General features: G+C 43.3%; 1 protein-coding gene across 1 annotated transcript in view; it reads right to left on the reverse strand.

The window, feature by feature from the left end:
• Positions 1-15,174: 15,174 nt before the first annotated feature.
• The window catches only part of zc3h12ab (zinc finger CCCH-type containing 12Ab), a gene marked incomplete at both ends in the record, with an annotated part of 52,307 nt that continues 43,238 nt past the window's right edge, over positions 15,175-24,243 (reverse strand). The window contains 2 exons of the mRNA XM_084311870.1: positions 15,175-16,139; positions 17,159-17,259. Of these exons, the coding sequence (XP_084167996.1) occupies positions 15,175-16,139; positions 17,159-17,259 (1,066 nt within the window). The remainder of the gene's footprint in view (positions 16,140-17,158; positions 17,260-24,243) is intronic.

Below are 24,243 nucleotides of genomic sequence, written 5' to 3' on the forward strand. Positions count from 1 at the left end.
GGTTCGGCACGTTACGGGGGGGGGGGGGGGGGGAGGGAGTTCCTGGTCCCACGGCCTGGTATATTGGGCGTGTGCACCGCAGGAATTCCCCCGCCATCACCGTGCGCGTCTCTGTTGGTAGGACTTCCGTGTGCTGTTCAGGTCCATGTGATGGATCTGTTTTCAGGGGGGGTGGTCAGGGCTCCTCCTCACCAAGCGCCTATTCAGGCCTTCTGTGAGTTCGGACTCCTTCTTCCATGTGAGGAAGCCTCCATCAGAGTACAGAGCCTTCCTCCTCAGATTGTCAAAGTGAGTGGACCCTCTAGAAGGGTCCTTTTCTATTGTATGTATATTCGATTCAATTCGTTTATTGAGTGTGTATGGGTTCAGTGCCTCTTCCCCGGAGGCCCTAAAACCAGTTTTTTACATGGCTCAAGGTGCAATATATTCTTTTCAATCTGTACAGCTCGCGTGGGAAGTCTCTCTGGGGATCCCCGTCTCTTTCCTATGGGAGGGTGGTGGGATGTAAAAATGTGAACATTTTTTACCCCGGCTGTGTAGACTGGGATACATACTGTTGATGCTTCCTTCTTTCTATTCCAGAAGTGTTGGAGTTAGGGAGTGTCACACCCCTCTTGTCGTTCCCCTGGGCGCCTTGGGGATTCAATGACAGGTCTAAATAGCCTGTTCATTGATGGGGGTGTGTCCCGACGCACGTATAGTGCTAGCTCGCTGTAAACAGGCGATTGACTGGCACGCCTTGGTTGCTTGTGGTTGAAACAGCGTTTTTATAAAGCAACTGAGATGGGGGTTTTTCCTCTTCCGACGACATCCCATGACCTGGGTGGGTTGTCGACGGATTCTCGTTCATGTCTGGGGGATGATGACGGGATGGATCTGAACATATGTGGTGGGGTCTCACGCCCTTGGGGTGGGCCACCAGGCGCGGTTCGTCCGAACGTCTGGGTGGCGCCTTCTTTTCATGTTAAGATCAACACGCATATCTGCCCTTCTCCTGGAGTAGGCATGTCGGCGTGGTTAGGGCACGGGACTGGTTCTGGTCACGCTGGTCCAGATCAGTTGAACCCGTTGTCCGCCGGGGATGCAGATCTGCTGTTCTGGTACCCTGAGGGACTTGGGCTTTTTTCAGGGGGAAAAATGCCAGGTCGGTCTGGGTGTCACAGGGTTAAGCGCTATGGAGACCCTGGTTGGGTATGTTTTTACTCAGCACTGTCGTCATGGCTTACAGCCATGCCATTCTGTACGCGCTCGATCTCGTCGGATCTCGGCCGCTACACAGGTTGGTCCTGGTTAGTACTTGGTTGGGAGACCGCCGGGGAATACCAGGTACGGTGTGCTTAGGGGCTGGTTCTCCATTATTTTTCGCTCCTCTCTCACGCATGGCGAAGAGGGGCCTGTGGGGGTGGTTTTTTGACCTCCTCTGGTGACCCTGTGCTTCCCGTACCGCCAGGCCCGGTCCGAAGTGATGTTTGCGACCCGTAGGCCTGGGTTAACCCTTTTTGGAAACTGAAACACTTGTACTGCGGTATAGCCGGTGTATACCCGCAGGTGTGTTTTGGAGTTTTTTCTTGAGGGGTTATAGGAACAACCACCGCATTGGGTAACACCGAGGTGGTTGATTCCCTGGTGTGTTGGAGCAGTGTCAACTCCCGGGTTCACCGTTTGAGGGTGCCCCTGCACGTTCATGACGTCTGCCAATCGTGTCAGCCTTCTCTGCCTCGACCCCTCTGGGTGGGGGTTTTTAAATGGAGGCTTGGTCATGCAACACCGCCAGCTTACGCTCCTTCCGCCGGGGCGGCTGTGTTCAGCTGTCCCCTCTGGTGCCTGTCTCGTCCGCAGTCTCCAGGCTAGGGTTAACAGCCTGTTGCCTGGTTTTTCCCCGGTGCGCTGCCTGCTTCCGTTGGTTAACCTTTTTTGTGTGCTTACGGCCATGCTGACTGCCTGTTCTGCAGGGTCAGTGTGCCAGGCGGTGTACTATTGGGGGGACAGGGCCCGCTCGGCTTACGGCCATACCAACCTGAACACGCCCGATCTCGTCCGATCTCGGAAGCTAAGCAGGTTCTGGCCTGGTTAGTACTTGGATGGGATTCCGCCTGGGAATACCAGGTGCAGTAACTGAGGGGCCTTTGTCCGAATACGCTGGCGATGTGGGGGGCGGGGCACTACGTGCCCACCTGGTGGGGTCTTGATGCTGGCATCATGGACTTCTCCGGGCCCCCATTCTAGGGAGTCCAGTCCTTTTGGTGGGTCTGGGTCTTCCTTCGTGCTCCGCTGCTACGGCCTTGCCACGGGGTTGTGTTTGCCCTTGACCCCGTGATTCTGGGGGCAGTAACGAGGTTGTTCCTCCGTTCGTTCCCGGGTGGCATGCGGGTTGTGCGTGTGTGTAGTCGTGGGGTCAAGCCACGGTCTGCTCACCCTGTGCGTTGAGTTGCTTGAGTGCCTCTTCGCACGGTCGGGTCCGTCGCCCTCCCGTGAAGCCCCTAATAGGGGGGGTGCCCGCCATTAGGGTGGGTCGGGGGGGCTCGGCCCTCCCTGTTCTGATGGTTTGTGGGGGGCTGTCAGCGGGGTGTATTTGTCGGCCGTTGGCTCTCGCTCGGCCTCCCTTGTGCAGAGAGCGATGCCGAGCGAGAGCGATACGATACAGAACGTTAGGTTATGACTATAACCAAGTTCTGTTAGTATAGCGACGCTCGGCATCCGACGCCGCTGCAGCCTTTGACCTCGCCTTGTGGCGAAAGCTTGGGAAGGAGGAGAGTGGGTGGCCCCACCCCTGCTTATATGGGTAAGCTGATAGGGGTGTGGTCAGACGAATATTGGGATTAAAGGTACATTGTGGTCTTTATTCAGTGCGCGTGCACGTATGCGAGATAGTGCAGAGAGCGATGCCGAGCGTCGCTATACTAACAGAACTTGGTTATAGTCATAACCTAACGTTATCATGTGAACATCAGTTACCATTCATTGTTAGATTTTACATCCAGGTGCCATCATCAATTTGAGGTTTGAGTTCAGTCAATATTTATTTATGTGTACCACTCTTTCTGAACTGTGCTGGGGAACAAGAATAAACTGTGTGAATTCTTCAAATGGATGGTGTTATTTTTGTAATAGGCCCTAAGCATTTGGCATATGATATTGTTGGCTAGTGCATTTGTTTGGCTATTGTGTCACAAAGTAAATAAACTCCCTTTGAAACCTTTGTGTCATTTATGTTTACGTAGACCTTTTTTTATTTGTATGTCAGCTCTTTGACTGCCAGAGTGGAGTGGACTCAACCTTGATGACTTGGACTTGGACTTGAGATTTAGTGACTCAACTACAACACTGCATCCTGAACTGTTTTACAATAGATTAATAGCGATCGGAGTCAACATATGTATATTCTATCAACTGAATTAGGATTGTTGCCTTTTGAATTGATGTACTGATCCACATTGAGTGTGAGATTATCTTTGAACTTTTTCATTCAGAATCAAACATGAACAGTTTTGTGTCATGTCAGCGTGACACCACGGGGAGGAAACTGAAATAAACCGAGGGGAAGTCCGTATACATAGCCTCCTGTTCCTCCACCGGATTCAGAGTGTGTGTGCTAAAAAAGCTTGATGTCTTTCAGAGTTAGGGAAAGTACAGCAGCAATACGCAGATGGGAAAATGTTTCCTTGAATGAGTCATAAATCCTTTGACCCATTGTGTTTTGCTCTCCATCTGTTCTCTAACTGCCTGTTCGTCTGCACTGTTGATGCTCTATGTCTTGTGGTGCCATGCGTTATTTATAGCAATATAATCATCTGTCACTGTCAACGTTCTGTCAGCTGAATAGCCTGTTAGAACACAATTACTGACAAGCGGTATAGCTGAGTGAAGAAAAGGGATGCATTATATTGCATTAAATTGGCTATTGCCACATTGATGGGTGTTGCAAATTAGCTTTGGCTACAAACACTATATGATACAGGCATTATCTATGTATTTGTATCTGTCCCTTTCAAATAAATCAAATCAATCAATGCTCCTAATCAATTCATAATACAATACAACAATACATGCTCCTAATCAATTCATAATACAATACAACAATACTTCTAATAAATTCATAATACAATACAGCACAATATATAATTGAGCTTTTTCATACATTATCTATGTTTATATCAACCAATTATTCAATCTTCTAATAATATATCCCTATCAGACGCATACATTTTACATTTACATATATCCCTATTTCCTTATCATATACATACATTTCAATTTACATACACACCTTTAATATCTAATAGGGAATGTCAATTTCTCTGGTTGAAAATTTTTTGTTTTACCAAGATTCTGAAATGACATTTGCTATTCTCCTGCGTAAGATGTCTGGGAAGAGAGTTCCATTCCTGCATACCTCGGAACATGACAGTTTGCTTCATTGCATTCGACCTCACTTTTGGAAGTGTAAAACCTCGTGCAAAAGCATGTCTGGTGGAATGGTCGTGTCTGTCAAGACTTATAGATAAATAGTTTGAGGGGATCTTTGTAACAAGAATATTCCTAGTGAATACAAGGAGTGAGTAGAGTAACCTGTTTGACAAGTAACCTGTGAGGATTCGCCTATTCCCTGAGCTTTTCCCTGTCTACTCTCCTTCACCAGCCCCCACCCTTGTGAGATATTTCCCTGTCTACTCTCCTTCACCAGCCCCCACCCTTGGACTACCTTCACGCAGCTGTCATAGTTTGTGATTAGCGCCCCAGAGGGCTTTATATACCTGGACCTCCCTTCCAGTCCTGGTTCGGGTCGTTCTGTGTTCATGGAGTTCTGTACGTTACCATCCTGTACGTTACCATCACCTGCCGCGTCTCCGGCGTGAGACGACGTGCCAGCCATCACCACCTGTCGCCGTTTGCCTGGAGTGGGACACCGTCTTCGCTCTCTAATTCTCTACGGGAGGTGTTCCCACTCCAGACGTCAAGCCGGCTCGCCATCGCTCCCGATTCCACGGGAGGAAGCTCTCTAATTCTCTACGGGAGGTGTTCCCACTCCAGACGTCAAGCCGGCTCGCCATCGCTCCCGATTCCACGGGAGGAAGGCGTCTCTTCGTGATCCTCGTTCCTGGGGTGAGGCTCGTCGTCGCTCCCTAGTATTCCACGGGAGGACGGCGTGTGCCCATCCCGTTCCCCTTGGACCCAGGCTCGTCGTCGCTCCCTAGTATTCCACGGGAGGATGGCTTGTTCCCATCCCGTTCCCCTGGGACCCCCTTTGTTCTGCGCTGCCCGTCTGCAGCATCCGAGGAGGAGGATTCCTTCCTGAGCAGCAGAGCCCTACTCGGTGTAGGGACGGGAGGAGGATCTCCGTGCCCGGCCCCCGCTGTCGGGCCCCTGTCCCCGTGCCAGGCCTCCGCCGTCGGGCCCCTGTCCCCGTGCCAGGCCTCCGCCGTCGGAACCCTGTCCTCATCCCTGTAAGCAGCTCTGGCCCTCTCCCTGTCCAAGGCCTTAACCCTGTTCTCTGTCCCTGTCTCCAGCCCGCCTCTCCGGGCCTCTGTCCCTGTCCCCCTCTCCAGTGCCCCTGGTCCTGACACTTAGCCCTGGTCCTTAGCCCTGGCCCTTAGCCTTAGTCCCTTAGCCTGTTCGCCTCTTAAAGGCACAGTGCCGCATTTTCCATATTTCCTTGACTCTGGTGTTTTTGTGTTTTCCCTTAAAGGGACTGTGCCGCTTTTTGTTCTATAATAAATATTTGCCCTGTTTTGGCTTACTCTCATACCTGTCTTGTGTTGTGCGATTGGGGTCGGTTACAAACCATAACATAACCAAGTTAAACTATTGTGCATCAGCTGCGACATTAGTTCTGTACTCACAGCGAAGTGCTATTCGTGCTGATTTGTTTTGTACCATTTGCCATTTTTTATCGTTTATTCGTCGTTACATTAGACCATACTACAGGACAATAGTCAAGATTAGACTAAATTAGAGCTTGAATCACCTGTTTGATAGAATTTTGTGCAAACAAATGAGAACAGAAATACCTCTTCCCATTTTCATTACTAGATTGTTTATATGTTGTGACCATGACAATTTACTGTCTAATGTTACTCCTAGGAGTTTAGTCTCCTGGACTTGATCAATTACCAAATCACTTATTAAAAGTTTCAAGACTGGGTTCATACTGAGAGTATGGTTTGAACCGATATGCTACTTGTCTTTGATATGTTTAGAACTAGTTTATTATTCTTTATCCATTCAACCACTGATTGCAACTCTGCCTTTAGGACCGCATTTAATTCATTGGCTGTAGATGCTGATGTGTAAATTGTTGAATCATCCGCATACATTGAAATATAGGACTTATTTAGGACAAGAGGCATGTCATTGTAAATATGGTATATAGAGCAAAGGCCCACGGCAACTTCCTTGGGGTACTCCACACCTTACCGTTTTAACTTCTGAGTAACTCCCATTTAAAAAAAAAACTATTTGTTTCCGGTTTGCTAAATAAGTTTGAATCCAAGATAATGCAGATAAGGAGAAACCGTAACATTCAAGTTTTTAAAGTAAGAATTTGTGATCATTGACAATGATATCAAATGCTGCAGTAAAATCAAGCAAGACCGTGCCAACCATTTTCTTTTTATCCATCTCTCTCAGCCAATCATCCATCGTTTGGGTTAAAGCAGTCGCTGTTGAATGTCCTTCACGATGTTGAAAATCAGTGCTTAATGTGTTCAAAGAAAAATATCATTTAATCTGTTCACTTACTATTCTTTCCATCAGCTTACTTAAAACTGGCAGTAAACTTATGGGACAACTATATTAGTTCCTGAGAATGGCAATAAATTCTTTTTGGCAGTGCATGGTATTACTTTGGCAGTTTCCCACTGATACACACATTCAGTGAAGGATTGATTTATAATATGACAGCAGGGGCAATTATATCAGGGACTAATTTCTCATTTCTTGTCAAGACCGTCAATGTTTTTAGTGGTACTTAGCAGATGTTCTACATTACTTATAGTCACATTAACAATTAGTTTATTGGAAAAGTAGACAATTTAAGGAATAATATAGATAGATAATGAAAAATCATATTTATTAATAAAGAATAAAATAATGAAAGATAAAAAAATATTATATGATTAGCAATCTCAACTGGTTTGGTGAGGAATTTCCCTTCTGTTTCTAGAAAAGATGGGGTAGGTTTCTTATTCCTGCCCATTATTTAATTTAGAGTATTCCATAATGATGTACTGTAATCTTTTATATAATTAATTTCATAATACAATTCCTTCTTCTTTTTATATATATTTTATTTACAAAATGTCTTAATTTACAATATACCTCCCAGTCTGATGTATTTGCTATTAATTTTGCTTGATTATGTTTGATCATACTCTTTTAGTTCATTATCCAAACATGGTGTTCTGTCGCTTCTGACGGTAAACTTTCTCAATGGTGCATGTTTGTCAACAAGTGGCATAAAAATGGTATCAAATTCCCACAGAGATTTTTCGGGATCCTTTTCGCTCAATACCTTTGACCAACATAGGTTTTTAACATCATTCACAAAGCTGTCTTGATCAAACATTTGAACTTAATACGATATTTTGTAAATTATTTTAGGTCCCAGCTTTGGCATTTTAGTATTTCTCACAATAGCATTTTCTTTGCGATTAATGATTTGTTTTTGTTTAATTCTTTATAGCGATCAAAGCATGGAGGGGCTTTAACAGATGTGTGGTAGTGAAAGGTTAACCTTCTGTAGTGGTAGTGAAAGGGTTAACTGATAAATGAATGTTGATAAATAGCTCAGTGAGAGAACAGAGACGTCACTAAATCTTTGTCAAATAAACCTATGAATTGTGTTTGACAGAAACAACATCACTTTTGCAGCAGTCAGTACTTCTTGATTCTAGTCATCTTGGGCTCAAAGCTTGCCACTTCCTCTCTATTCGAAGCTATTTTGTGCATTGCCTTTATCTACCGTCTATCTATCTATATCTAACTAGGACATCTTAACGCAATCTTAACTTGAGCTTCTCAAGTTGCTCATAACATCTTTGTTTTTCAAAGACGTGTGCGTAGGTTTATGCAGATGATGATGATGATGATGATTATGATGATTATGATGGGAATGTGGTGTTTTGCTGCAACGGAAAGTCTACGATAGTGGTGCATCTAAATGCTCTGCATGCGCTACCGGAGTCTCATGGCCAGCACAGAGTGACTCAAAAGGAGCTTCTAGTCGGGCGGCTAGGTGGTGCAGTGGGCAAGGCGCTCACCACCAATGCAGGAGACGCTGGGTTCGAGCCCAGCTCTCCGCATTGCTATCAGCTTGGCTGGTCGTTCATACTAATACAATTGGCAGTATTAGGGGGTGGGAAGCTGATGGGTGGGGATCGGACGTTGTGGACAGCGACTCCTACAGGTCGGTTGGTGCGCCTGCGCAGCAGAATCAGGAAGCGACGGGGGCGGCGTGCCCTCCAAACACAGACCCCCGACGCTGAGAGATCGCGCTGTGCAGGTGAAAAGATGCGACTGCTGCTTCCTCGAGTACCGGAGGGGACACGTGATGTAAGGCTTAGTCCACATTGCAGCCGGCTTGTGGGAGGCATGGCCTAACAACGTTCGAGACAGGGGAGGGTAGAATTGGACGATACGAAATTGGGATGGGAGAAAAATAGAAAAATGGGAGAAAAAGTAGATAAAAAAAAAAGGAGCTTCTAGTCCATCAGGATGCTCAATGACTCTCACTAACCAATCACTAACTCATCTACATGCATTGCACACACATCCACATGCACACACATCCACATGCACACACTCACTTTAAACAAACACTCACCTTTAACCCTTTCACTGCCACACTACCAAACGGTTAACCCTTTCACTGTGACAATACACAGACGGTTAACATTCACTTAGACACTTTAAAACACTTTTGACCCTACACCATAAAAAATGCCATTCCTGACATGAACATTCCAATAACCTTGTTTCATCGTTACTGGTTCGTTTCAGTTAGTAGTTTATATGTATTCTATGCCTTAGGAGTATATTGTATTTGTATCTGTCCCTTTCAAATCAATCAAATCAATCAATCAATGCTCCTAATCAATTCATAATACAATACAACAATACATGCTCCTAATCAATTCATAATACAATACAATACATACTTCTAATCAATTCATAATACAATATATCATTTGGCTTTTTCATACATTATCTATGTTTATATCAACCAATTATTCAATCTTCTAATAATATATCCATATCAGATGCATACATTTTCATTTACATATATCCTTATTTCCTTATCATATACATACATTTTAATTTACGTACACACCTTTAATATATAATAGGGAATGTCAATAATACAATTGTATTGTATTATGAATTGATTAGGAGCATTGATTGATTGATTTGATTTATTTGAAAGGGACAGATACAAATACATTCCTGACATGAACATTCCAATAACCTTGTTTCATCGTTACTGGTTCGTTTCAGTTAGTAGTTTATATGTATTCTATGCCTTAGGAGTATATTATTAATTTATATATAATTGCCCTACAGGCAGAGACCATACTATACATACCTACAGAGTAGAGACGCCTATAAGACATGATGTGTAGACCTACACGCGTATCAGAATCGGAACGTAAACAATGTCACATTCTACTGGCTGGCTTCCATTGACGGTTTTGGAATACATGTTACTACAGAATTTACACTCAAACAATTCAGCCCTGGTATGTCATGAATATCAGAGGTGGTTACAGCACCCAGTGTCAAGTCAAGTGAGGTGAGCGCATTTTACAACTTTGTTCACATGTCATGAATATTGCCACGGCTGTGACACGGCCGCAGGCACGAGAACGAAGCTCTATCTCGAGCAATAATATTATTGTATTATTGCTTTTATACAGCAGGTTGGGCCGCCTGGAAAAATAGGATGAATACAGACAATTCAAGGTTAAAAAAAAAAGAAAGAAAAAAATGTGGGCTTTCTGTATTTTTCACCCATCCCAATTTAGTCATTATGCCAATTCCCTTCCTGGTTGTTGCGCGCATTGCCCCACTATCGGCCTGGGGAGGGTGTAGAACGCGTGCCGAGGTTCATGCTATTTCCCCCAGATCCTCTCCCTGCTGAACAGGCGCCCCGACCGACCAGTAGGAGTCGCAGTTTACAACGACCACGACACACACCCCACCAGCTTCCCACCCGCTAACACTGCCAATTGTGTTCGTAGGGACGACTGACCAAGCCGGAGGTATACCGCTGACAGCTGGATTCGATCCCAGAGTCTCTGCAGTGGTAGGAGAGTGCTTAGTCCACTGTGCTACCCAGCCGGACCCAATTGTAGGGTATTTTATATCGATTTCAGTGAGCTTGGTGTAGAAAAATAATTCCTAAAGATGTCTCGTTGCTATGGAATTTCAAATGGTATAGGCCATCAACAAGCTTGGCAAGTTCAAGTTCAAGTTTCTTTATTAGTCGTCATACAGAAGTACAGAATACTTTTATACAAAATGCTTCTTTCTGTTACGCTCCAGAGACTGTGCTAGACAAAAATAGATAAGTATAAAATAAAATAAGTATAGCAAGTAAAAAATAGAAGTCACGTACGTGGACACAAGTGTTCAGTATGTACATATGTACAATGTTCAATGCAGAGTAGAAGTAACTGAGTTACCATACAATATACTATACAATATACTAATATACAATATACTATATAGTGCAAAGCAGAAATGGGATGAGGTACAATTTAGGTACAATTTACAGTAAGGTGTAATGCAGTATGGGTTGTAGTGCAAATTCTTTACCAATAAATATAAAGTGTGTTTAGGTGTTCTAAAGTGTGTAAAGTGGGTGCTGCAGTGAGTTGTTTGTTTAAAGTGAGTGTGTGCGTGTGGATGTGTGTGCTGTGAGTGCATTTGATGGTTGTTACATAGTGTTATTGTTCGTTGAGCATCCTGATGGCCTGGGCAACGCAAACTAATGACATATTAGTCGAATGCAAGCGAAAGTCAGAGAAAGTCATCAGCACCTTGGGGGATCACCACCTTGGAGCTCAGAATAATTACTGACTAACACATTTATATCGATTAGGAATAAACTTACAACAGTGGTGATGTTTGCCCAGCTATTGAAACAGGTCAATGCCCAGGCCTTCGACTTGTGGTGGTGTTGATTTCATTGCGGCTTTTCTCCAGCGTGTCCAGTTCGTCTTTCGTTGGATTGGCACGTCTGATAATTCTGTTTTTTCTGAATACCGGTAGATGTAGGGCCGTCCTCTTTATCTATCCACTCGTTTATGGTTAAGGGGTACGTTAAATCAAACGTAACGTTGTCCGCGGAGTAGGTCATGATGACACAGTTTCCGTTTGATGAATGGCAGTTGAAACTTTCTACAACATTTTAAAGCCAGCGCAGTGGTAATATATTAATGGTGATTTAACCGTGAGTGTATCATGAATATACTCACTGTTTAGAACGCTCTCGACCTATCCCAAATGCGTGGTCGGAACTACCTGTTGTATAACTGTGGTTGTGACTCTAAGATGACATGTACAGTACCTTGTAAAAGGCTCTGAGCTCGAGAACATTAAGTTCAGTGTCTGTCTGAGCCAACATTCTAAAGGTCACAGTAATGACTTATATCAAAAAGCAATGAGCAAGGTCATTGCAAAGTTGTAAGACATAAGATGCAAGTTGGTTATGAGCGTATGCTAATATGTAGAAGTCACGAGAACTCATCATTCCAATATAGATTGTTAAAAATTTTATTAGATGACAGAGACAATGAAATTGAACATTCAAATGAAAAATATTGATTATATATTCTACACAGAAATGGACTCTAGTAAAACTATAGTAGTATTCCTGTTTTCTTCTCATCCTCCAATGACTTATAGACATAATGAATCACTATAGAAACATAGCATGTCTATGGTAATATTCCATTAAAGAAATACTATGGTGAATCGCTAAAGCATTTCTGTGGTAAATCTTTATAGTGTGTGTATGAAAAAACCACAGGAATACCACACACTTAGTATAGTTAACTTCCGTTACAGTCTCACATACAGTATGAGATTTTCAGAACTGAACATTCGAACGTCGTCACAGTGGCTACTGGCCACCGCGAACTACTGAGTGGTAAAACGCTAAGATAGAATGGACCTATTTCAAGCCCCGCCCTCTTTGATCGATCCTCCAACCACACAACTGCTACTTCCCAAAGGCCCTTTCACCAGGCCCCGCCGCCGCCACTCAAAAATGTGTTTTCTTTTATGGTTAACTCCTCTCGGAAGCGTGACTGACTACAGAGATTAACTTATTTTGTGCAGAACTTGTCACCGGAGTGCCTTTTTCACATTCTTCCCATGAAGAGGGAGAGCGTCGCTGTACTTCCCTGACATCTGAGGAGTTGCGTGTGTGAAATACAGCTGGTGGGGATAAAATAAAATAAAATATATGTAAAAAAAAAATTATACTGTATATAAATTACCATACACCACTGGAATAACTTAATGGAGAACTTGAACCATGTGACTCAACCCTCTCAGCAGTATCATACTGTAAACGGCACAGTGGAAAATGAAAATGTTCAAGTTTTCATATTTGCTTTGATCACTAACGGTCACAATTCCCTCTAATCTGTGATATGTTGTATCATTTATGATACATCTCTGCTGGGAATAGTGATCTGGCCCACGGGGTCTACACACCATCTTCCCACACTATAGCAAGCAAGCTCACCCACTGTTGGCACACAGTGCCAATAAAACATTGACATTATTCATTCATAAGTCATTCATTGTGTTTTTGTGTGGCAACATAATCTTTTTTCCCTGATCCTTCCTAAACCCCAAACGGGTGTTAGAATCCACTTTCACGTTTCATAAAAGATACAATTTGCATCGACGACAGTATTCTGCCTCTTATTTGAACTGGTCTCTCGAGAGACAACTTGTTGTGATCTGATAGCTCAGTGTCCCACAGTATGAAGAGTGTGATCATTGTTGCTCAGAAGGAGAACACACACACACACACCATGCCGCGATACAACTCACACGTACATCACGGCTTACACCAGTGGTTCCCAAACCTTTAAGACAGCCCCCATCAGTATCAGTACCTGCTATAGATCTATTCTCCTGATTACCCTGATGGATGTACTATATACTCAATGCAAGAATTCCTGCTCACAATAAATTTCACAAAAAGATGAAGAAGTTGTTTTTGCCCGTTTGATTTCACAGACAACACTCGTGGAGACATTTCCAATCTCTACAGACTTTGACCACATTACAGATTCTTTGAAGATCCCCTCCACTCAAAAACATGCTATTTTATGATTAACTTGTCTTGGAGGCATGACTTTGACTATACAGATAGTTATTTGTGACTTTAGGTTGAGAGGTGTCTTACGAGTTGAAATTAAGTTGAAATTAAAGCAGAGGGAGAGAGGTGTGCCTCATCATACCGTCTTGTTTTTTTGGCTTTGTAACGTGGGAACGATGTTAACATCACCTGGAATGCCGAGTCAGCTTTTAGCTCCTGGCGGTGTCAAAAACGTTTCCCACTTTGTTTTCAGATGGTTTTCTCTCCCTGGTTGGCGTCAGCTGGCTAGCTCGCATAACTGATTCTGTGTGACGGCAAGTGTCTCCAGCTCTCGTGTGCAACACATTGTATTTTAAATACACTTTGTTCCGCTCTGAGAGAGGTCTCTTAAGTCAGACCTCTCTTCACACTGTGTTAACGTTGTGCCAGCATTCCATAGAACTATATAGTGGAACAACCATAGAACTATCTAGTGGAACAACCATAGAACTATATGAGGGAACAACCATAGAACTATATGAGGGAACAACCATAGAACTATATAGTAGGGCTGCACGATTTTGGGAAATAATCGAATTGCGATTATTCGGACAGATATTGCGATTGCGATTAAATTTGCAATTATAATTATCATTTTTTTTAAGCAGCCCCACAGAGGTTTATTGTAAAATGCGGCTTGCATCTGGCCTACGCGGTGGGTCTGTTCGGGACACCGAGCCTGAAAATGTTTCTTTTTACCTGGGAATCGATACCGGTACCCAACGGTACTTTACTCTCCCTCTCTGAAGTCTAAACTTCACAACACACAATCTAAAACCCCTTACCTCCCTCTCCCAAACCGTTCCTACAACAATAACAACAACAACTTGCAAAGGAGATCTTGTATCTCAATGGGACTTCCTGGTTAAATAAAAAATATATATATATATATTTGCGATTTGCTAATTGCATCATTTCAAATCGCGATTTTCGATTTAAAATCGATTAATCGTTCAGCCCTACTATATAGTGGAACAACCATAGAACTATATAGTGCAGTGCTTCTCAAACTTTTTCTGTCAGGCCCCCCTTTGGCGGACCAAAATATTTTGGGCCCCCCCCCCAACTCGCACCAACCAAATAGTCATGAAATGGGCCATGTTTAAATTTATTGAAATAACACCAATATCGTGACCTTTCAAATTGGCCCTATATTTTGTTTTCAGAGCTGTCATGGATGAAAAGCCAGCTTCACACAGATACTGTATGTGGTGCTGAATGGTATCAACACCTTAACTGCTGCATCATGAGATACTTGGTGGGCCATGAGATGAGATACTTGGTACTCAGCACCACACTCTGAAACTAGCTCTCTAGGTGGTATCAGATGAGATTTCAAAGAGTTCTTCCAAGAGTTTGGGTGGAGATGTGTCAGGAAGCTTTGTCTCAATGTTGTCTGTAAAGTTTTTTTTTATCCAGAGTAACTTGGTGATCCTTTTCTGTGTTTTATTAAATAATGATTTTCAGATTTTGAGAAATGGTATTTTCATGGAGAACAGTGCAGCTACAACAGATAGCACTTTAGTGTACATTTTCTGTAATAATAATAATAAAAAAAAAAAAAAAAATTTTTTTTATAAATATCAAGGCCCCCCCTGTCATGCTTCTGCGCCCCCCCTGGGGGGCGCGCCCCCCACTTTGAGAAACACTGATATAGTGGAACAACCATAGAACTATATGAGGGAACGACATATTTTGGTGTGCCCCCACAGTTTGGGAACCACTGGCTTTACACAACCTTCTGAACAGAGACTCTTTTGAATGAAAAACGTAAGTCCGGACGACCGCAGAGAGCGAGCCTATCTCAGGGTCATGTCTTGACTCTGCAACATGAGGATCTCAGCGGCAAGCCTTTGGGGATCCATCAGCTGAGGAAACATGTCCATGGCCCTGTCCACCACGCAGGTGTTAAAGATGGCCAGCAGCTTCTTCCGGACACCCTCTCTTTCCGCACGGCGAGGGCTGGGCGGCGTCCCCGGAGGAGGGGGCGGCTCCCAGTGTGAACCCTCCCCCGGCGTGCCGCAGAGAGGATAGGCCCCGTACGGATCCGACCAGTACAGCCGCTGCTGGGGGGGTTGGACCTTGACGCGCTGGAAGTCCGCAGAGTGGCCGTAAGCCACGTTGACCGGATACACCGGCGCGGCGTAGCCGGGGTGACACGGGGGGCAGTAGGCCATCACTGGGTCCGGGTTGTGGCAGGTGCTAGCCGGGCCCATGCTAGTAGCAGGTCGGCTGTGGTGCGACCCCGGCGGCGAGGGCGGGGGGGGGGCCCGGGAGCAGCAGCTACAGGGCGTGTGTGTGTTCCACGGAGGGGAGTGATAATGCTGCGTCACGCTCGGGCTGGATCTGCAGCTCCTGAGCCCGGCGCTATGGCGGTGGTCACCGTGGCCCCGGGGGGCATCGGGCTGGCACTCTACGGAACCCAAACCAGAGTCCAGCTGCTCCTGAGAGCCGGGCAGCACAGAGTCCGGGTCAGACCGGTGGCTAGGCTTCCGGGACGGGGCCCTCCTGCTGGAACGGTGACCCCCTTTGACCAGGATAACATTTTCACTCATTTGGCCTTTCTTCAAGGAGCCGCCCCACTGGTCCAGCGTCAGTTTCTGGGCCACCTCGTCCTCCAGAGAGAGGCCGTGGGCTGGCCCGGGACCAGAGCCTGAACACAGCCGGGCCTTCTCCCGCAGCTCGTCGGCCAGCGAGCGGTGAGATTGGCCGCTCCGCTCCGGATGATGGAATTTACATTTGACGCCGTAGGTGCACTTCTTTCCTGGAAGACCAACACATGCATGGAGCTTAGGAGCGCTGTTGATCTTTCACACCGTAAACAGCTGATGACGTTGTCTTGGAAAATATTATCATGTCCATAGCTCGGTTTAAATACATATTCTCTGTACACTACAGCCTTGACTAGTTAATATAGTTAACTAGTATACAGCTCAGACACTAGGGCGACAGTCTTAACAGTGTTCTTAAAACAACGGCCAAGGCCCGAGATAGCTTGACTTAGATATAGGGATGTTCGATATTGGCTTTTTTACCGATATCCGATATACCGATATTGTCCAACTCTTAATTTCCGATACCTTATCAACCGATACCAATATATGCAGGGTTTCCCCAACCCAAAAACACAACATTATGCATACTTTTCACAATAAATTAAATTGCTTGCGTGGGTAAATAAAGGTTCAATAAATGTAAACATTTAAAAAAAAAATATATATATATATATATTTTTTTTTTAAACAGATACAGATAATTTCCGATATTACATTTTAATGCCAATATCGACCGATAATATCGGTAGGCCGATAATATCAGACATCCCTACTTAGATATGACATTTGGCCTTGTCTCCAGTCTTGTGTGAGACACGACAAAACCCCTAAACCCATCTTTGTTTAAATTTTTCTCATCTTTGTTTACCTTTCTTGTCATATTGGTTATTAATTTGTCATCTTTTGACGTCATGTCAACTTTGTACTTAATTGTAAGTCTGACCAGAGCTCTTTCTCACTTTCTGGTCAGACACTTGTGTGTACACTTGTTTCTCTGATTGTAAACTGAGCATACTCTTTCTGTGGCCACAGAAACAGAAATAAACTATGTTCTATTTTTGATACAATTAGACTCATCTGAATTTCTACAGTTTCACTGTTTGGCTCATTTAAAATATTCCACAACATCGTCATTTGAAAGTGATTTCTATCATATCCCATTTGAGGATAGCATTGGGCAAAAGACCAGACGTAAAACAAATATGTCATCATAGAGAGGTGGTCTCACCGTAGGGACACGGCTGTTTCTTGGCTATTCTTGGAACCCTCCTGAGGAAATTGTCCAAGGTGGGCCCATGCCGCCCTAGAGGGTCATCAGGAGGCATAAACCTGAGGGGGGACATTCAAGCATAAGGACAACTGAGTGAAGGAAATCGATGATTTGCATTTGGTTTATAACCTATATAGATATTAGTTTTTTTTTCCCCAACGAAATTACCATTTATACCAATGTCTTATACAGGATATACCCCTAATACCTGTTATGTAAAAACCTACACACATATGCTCCAGCTCGAACCCCCCCCTCCCGGACCCCTCTTTGGATAGTACCTCCATTATCCCTCGCTCCTAACCAGACACTACCATTATAAGCTAGCTTTTATTCTCTCCACCACTTCTAACCACATTGTCATTTTGGATTCATTGAGACCCAGAATTCTTGCTGTAGATATTTCTTGATAAATCACATCGAGATATGTAAGAAACCAAACTTTCCGGCACATTTTTTCCGGTTGAAACCAGCGTGATGCTATCAGCTTTTTAGCTACTGTGATACCCGATAAAACCAATCTCTTTAGCTGTGGATGTACTGCAAACTCAAAAACATCATTCAATAGTAATACAGAGGGGTGTACAGGTATATTCCAAGATACGAGTTTTGATAATTGTTGGGTCACATCTTTCCAGAATATCTTAACTGGTGGGCAGTCCCAATACATGTGCATAAATGTCCCTTCGTCCCCATTTGTACATTGGGAGCATTTGGAGTCTTGTTTAAGACCCATTCTGTTCAGTCTTATAGGAGTCAAGTATGTCCTGTGAATATAGTTAAGATTGATTTGTTGATGGTCCGGGTTCCTTGATGTAAGTCGGACATTTGCCCAGGCTCCTTGCCAATCAAAGTCACTTTCCAGGTCTGGTATATCCCTCCTCCAGACAGAGTCTAGTTGGAGGGTTTCATACGAGGACGTTAGTAATTGATGATAAAAATCTGAAACAAAACCTCTCGATGTCTCTCTTTCATAGAAGAATTTGTGGTATCTGTGGTGTTCAATTGGTATGTCTAATGGAACACCGTGAGACTTCAAACATAGCCGTAACTGTATGTAAAAAAGCCATGTGGACCTGGTGAGATAAAAAAATTTGCATATTTCTCCATAACTACAAAAACCCTGTTTGTTAAAAACATCCCCTAATGAGTGTATGCCTTGCTCTTCCCATATAGGGAATCTTATAGGTTGTTTTTCAATTAAGAGTGCATTGTTGTTGAATAAGGGAGTATGATTGTGCCATTTATGTGGGTTAGGATATTTTTTTTGTGTTTCACGCCATATCCGGATCGCATGAGTAATTATGGGGCCACATTTCCGTTCACAGTGCTTGATTGGTAGTTTAGTGTATGCTATGTCCTTCAGTCTATGTGGGGCTACTATGTTTTCTTCTAATTTTCTCCAGGATACTAATGCTTGGGGATCAAACCATGTTGTCAATGGTCTTAATGTGTACGTCTTAAAATAATGGAAAAAATCTGGAAATGCCATGCCACTGTCTGCTTTATTTCTCTGTGCGGTGGATCTTTTTATACGTGGTGGTTTGTTATTCCAAATAAATTTGTATGTGGAGGAGTGTAATCTTTTCCAGTAACCCTCTGGAGGGGGTAACGGTAGCATTGAACTGAAGAAGTTGATTCTAGGTAGTACGTCCATCTTAACTATTGATATCTGTGCCTGTACTGAGTTTTTAAGTTTTGCCCACCTATCAAGGTCGTCTTTGATTTTGTTTTGGATTTTTGTGTAATTGTGCTTCACCGTTTGTCTTATATGGTGGGAAATATTTCCACACCCAAGCATCTAAAATGTTTTACCAAAGGTATCTCTCCTGGGAGGGTTATATCTTTTTTTGCAGGGGTGTTAAGTGGAAGGAAAGCCGACTTCGGCCAATTTATCTTAAATCCCGATAAATCACCAAAGTTCTCAATCAACTTGAGCAGATGAGGCAATGTGGTGTTGGGGTTTTGCATGAACAGTATTACGTCGTCCGCATATAAACTAATTTTATGTTGTGTGCCCTTGATTACGATTGGTTCTATGGATTGGGATTGTCTTATATATTGTGCTAAAGGCTCTAATGATAGATCGAATAGTCCGGGACTAAGAGGGCAACCCTGTCTGGCTGAGCGTGATACCGGAAAGATTTTGGAGATGATTGTACCTGTTGTAATCATGGCCGATGGGTCTTTGTATAATACTTTAATCATATCAATGAATCCTTTTCCTAACCCCATCCTTTCTAATACTGCCCATAGATACGACCATTCCAGCCTGTCAAAAGCTTTCATTGCATCCAGGGACAGCATCGCCTTAGGTATGGTGTCGTCCTTGTCGGCATCTAGTACGTGCAGTATTCGTCTTATGTTATCAGTGATCAGACGGCCTCTTATGAAGCCAGTTTTGTCCGGATGAACTAAAGACATCATATGCTTTTGTAATCTGATGGCTAATACCTTAGAGTACAGTTTGATATCGGTTCCGAGGAGGCTTAAGGGTCTGTAACTACCGCACTCGGTGGGGTCTTTGTCTTTTTTGAGAAGGACTGTTATGAGTGCAATATTGTCGTTTTTATGGAAGTTCCCCTCCTTGACTGAGTATAAGATCATATTTAGTAATAAGGGTCCAATTATGTCCCAACAAGAAAGGTACATTTCTGGTGGGATACCGTCTCTTCCAGGAGCCTTACCACTTTGCATTTCGGATATGGCCTTCTTGATTTCCTCTAGTGTGATCGGTGTTTCTAACTGTTTAGCGTCATCCTCTGAAAGTTTAGGGAGAATAATTTGATTAAGATATGTGTCCATTTTGTCTTGATCGAAGGTCGTTTCTGATTTATATAAGTCGGAGGAAAATTCTTTGAATGTATCGTTTATTTTTTCAGGGTCTGTTTCAAGTACTTGTTGTGCTCTAATGGTAGTTATATCTGCAAATTTTGCATTAATTCTTAATCGCATGGCTAATAGGTGACTAGGTTTAGAACCTTGGGAGTACTGCTGTTTTGTGCTGCGTATTTGTATTTCCGATTGTTGTCTGTATATGGCCTTGATCTCTTTTTTTAGTACGTTAACTTGATTTTCTAGTCGAGTTGAGTTGTTGTATTTTAAAGAATTAAATAACGTTGAGTAAAGCGTTTCCAGTTCAGACAGTTTTGTGCATTGATTCTTGCGCATTTTGCAGGAAAAGCTATCAGTGAAATCCTTGATCATTCCCTTTACCGACATCCATATTATTCTGGGGTCTTGCACCGAGTTTGCATTCTCCCGTAGAATACTATAAGAGCTTCTTTGAGTTGTGTAATGAATTCCTTGTTATTAAGCAGCATCGATTTAAATCGCCATCTTGGGGCTCGGGAAGATAGTATACCAAATGTTACTTTTAGTAGTAAATAACAGTGATCTGATAGTGCATTGGGTATCATTTCCACTTCATATTTATCAAATAGTCTCGGGGATGCAAAGACATAATCTATTCTGGATAATGTGTTATGTCTCGCAGATCGACAAGAGTACTTTCGGGTCGTGGGATTAAGTGATCGCCATAAGTCATTTACACCTGTAATCTTCGACCAATCCTTTAATGCTTTAGATGAATTCTTTTGTTCGCTGGAAAAGGCGAGGTAAGATTTGTCCATCCTTGGATTCCAAATGGCATTAAAATCCGCACCTATTATAAATGAGTAATCGGGAAGGTCTAACATTGCATTGGTTAGTGTAGAGAAGAAACCCTCTTCGTACAAATTTGGGGCATATACCGCTGCCAACGCTATTTTCCTGTTATTGTGTACAATCATAGCTATAGTTATACGACCATCTGCATCAGACCATACTCCCTTTAATTCAATATTTAACTTACGTCTAACGACTATGGCTACCCCTCGAGTTCTCGTACCAAAAGAAGAGTGACTAATATTATGATATGTGTTGTCCGCTAACGTATCTATGTCTTTCTCTAAAATGTGCGTTTCGCTTAGTAGAGCCACGTCCACATGTTCTTTTTTCATCAGTGTGAGCACGCTTTTGCGTTTGTGTTGTTTATTTATCCCACCAGTGTTCCATATCATTATATTCAAACTAGCCATAATCTATGCATGTTGTTGTGTAGTTTTTGGTAATGCTTCTGGAGTGCGAAGCTACAATAGATGTACATCCAATTATTGAGGTCCCGTTGAGAGCCGAGCTTAAAAACATATATATATACAAATAAAAATCCCCTTTTTCCCCCTCTCCCAGAGAGTCGTACAGGCCTGTGTTCCATAGACACATCCTCCGCGTATGACTCCCTCCCTTAGGCCACCGGATTGCCCAAACTGAGCTTTGTAATCCTACTCTTCCTATGCTAATTGCCATAGGATCTAACATTTTCATTATAATTAAATAGAATGTCGCTTTTGGTCTTGCACCTTCCCTTAATGTACTAAAATATTATGAAAAATGAAAAAAAGAATACCTTCATTGATATATTCATTTGAACCTTCTACTAACTTATGTAGGAAACATCAGAAAAAGGAAAAGATTGGAGACAAACACTAACACCTTAAAATGAAGAAAAATAGAAAAGAACAATGTAAGATAAAAAAAGGGAGTGAGAGCTAAAATAAAACTCAACGTGGAGAAACCACTAAAATAAAATTGAATACAGAGATAAAAGAGAAAAACAGAGACTTTTAGAGCTACATTGTGCCAATCTCTAAATCAGTGGAGTGATTATTTAAAATATTAGAATAACCTTGTTGTGCTCATACATTTAGATGTGGCTGATTTTTTTTAAAGCCTTATTAAGGCCTGATTAAACTTCAGTCAATTGATCATATGCTTATACACACCGGATGTTAATGTTAAAGTTGCAGGCCTTCGTTGTAATGGTGCATTATATTCTAGAAGGTTGTAGAATACCCTAGTATATACGAACAGACTGCTGTTATGTTCCAGAATGATCTTCCTACCCAGGGTTCATGACTACTAGTATTTTCGGGATATTCCTTTGTGTTCCAGAGCAGTCGAGCGATGAGCCCAGAATATTCCAGATTGTTCACAGTGTCAATGATAGATTCTTGTCTCCACGGAGACCAGAAGTCTGTAAATATAATGCATTACGAACCATATTATACACCTTGTGCCTTGGTGTTGCCGGCATGCATATCATCTGCTACTTTTGTTGAGTCGTGGTAAAGTCATTCTAATAAAATTACTGAAATACAAAGAGAAAGAGAGAGATGAATAGGCTTATCTGGTGCGAGACAGTGTTGCGTTCTGCCCTGGGGGACCTGCTCCATGTAGATTCAAGTATTCCTCGGCGTCTTTAGGCGTGCGTATTCCTTCCCTCCGGCCGTCTTTTCCCACGATCGATAATAGTGCCGGGTATGTTAGCCTTGGCCTGAAGCCACTCTTGAACAATTTCTGCATCACCTCCTTGTAGGGGAAACGCTGAGCGATGGCCTCTTTGCATAGATCTTCGTAGATAAATATTGAATTTTCACCATATTTCAGTTTCCCCCTTTGGTTGCGTGCAACTCTGATGATGTCATCTCTTATTACCGTCTTGCGCAGAGTAACAATGATGACTCTTGGACCGTTGCCTCTTTGTTCTCGAGTACCGATTCTGTAACATTGGTCCACTATCGGCTCTGATAGATATTAGTTTTAAGAGGACAGTATCAGTCGTGTATGTGTGTCTCCAGACTGTGCAGACAAAGGGCCTTTATCAGCTGCCGAGGTCATTATCACCACAGCAGAGGAGTGTGTTTGAGTGGGGTGAGAGGCTGAGAGGTGTTTTAATATCAACATCGCCGTTGTCACAGGGAAGGGAGATAGAGAGACCGAGAAATCTGGGTCGTAGGTCAGGAGAAGTAGCGGTTGCTAGGGGCGGTCAGCCGTTGCTAAGGACTATCGTTTACAGCTGTGAGTTTCTTGCCGTGTAAGTTAGATTCAGACACGAGGCGGGGAGGGGAGGACTGGAGGGCCACGACATCACTAGCTTCGGCTGACAGGGAAGGCCTTTGGACAGCTAGACCGCACGACCACCGAGCGGGCTGACAGGAGAGAGATCGTTAGAATAATGAATTAAGACTGAACAAGGACAAGGGGCGACAGTGGCTCCGGAGGTTCCCGGTTCGATTCCCACTCCTCCCGGGCAGCGTGTCGATGTGTCCTTGAGCAAGACACTTAACCCCTAATTGCTCCCGATGAGAAGGTTGGCACCTTGCATGGTTGCCTCCACCGTCGGTGTGTGAATGTGTGAGTGAATGGGTAAAAATGTGAGTAACAAATTGTAAAGCGCTTTGGATAAAAGCGCTACATAAAAAAGCAGCCATTTACCATTTCAGAACAGGGTTACATCTGATTACGAGGCTTTGTTTATGGAATAAACAACGTTTTTCCAAGAAAGGTACCACGTCTGCCCGTGTCGAATTCTTATGATTACGGATTGCACTCAGGGGGATGACAAAGATGTACAGCCAGTATGAGAAGGTCGACTTTAGAGAGAGAAATAAACACAACGCAGAAACTTCACGAACACAGATGCTAAAGGTGATACTGGCTGATTACAGAAACATCTAACAAACTGAGGGAGGACTTAACGTATAGTATATGGGCAGTGATCCATACAGTCTATAGCAGGCAGGGGTCAGCGACCTTAGGCACGAGTGCCACCATTGGCACATGGTATCTTAATATAGAAATATAGCACCATACAGAAAAGGAAACTCCTCTTTCTTCCCTACATTACTGCATGAGGGATGTCTACATTATGTTGATCCACCACAATAGAACTAGAGGTGGGCATAGATACATTTTTTTAATCTAGATTAATCTATCTGCAATCCTGGATTTAATCTAGATTAATCTAGATTAAAATGGCTCAAAAAAAATAAAAAAAAACCTGCCGAAGGCATTCAAAATATGTGTGTTCTACCCAAATAATGACCAGAAGTAAGTCCTTACTTTTTCTTTCCTCCTTATGTTTCTCAGGCCAGGTGGCCCATTACACCATGAGCCTATCTCCCGTTTCCAAAATGCATTACAGACTGTTTGAAAAAGCTGTT

The sequence above is a fragment of the Notolepis coatsorum genome (genome assembly GCF_963971535.1).
Source record: "Notolepis coatsorum genome assembly, chromosome: 4".
In the NCBI taxonomy this organism is placed as follows: Eukaryota; Metazoa; Chordata; class Actinopteri; order Aulopiformes; family Paralepididae; genus Notolepis; species Notolepis coatsorum.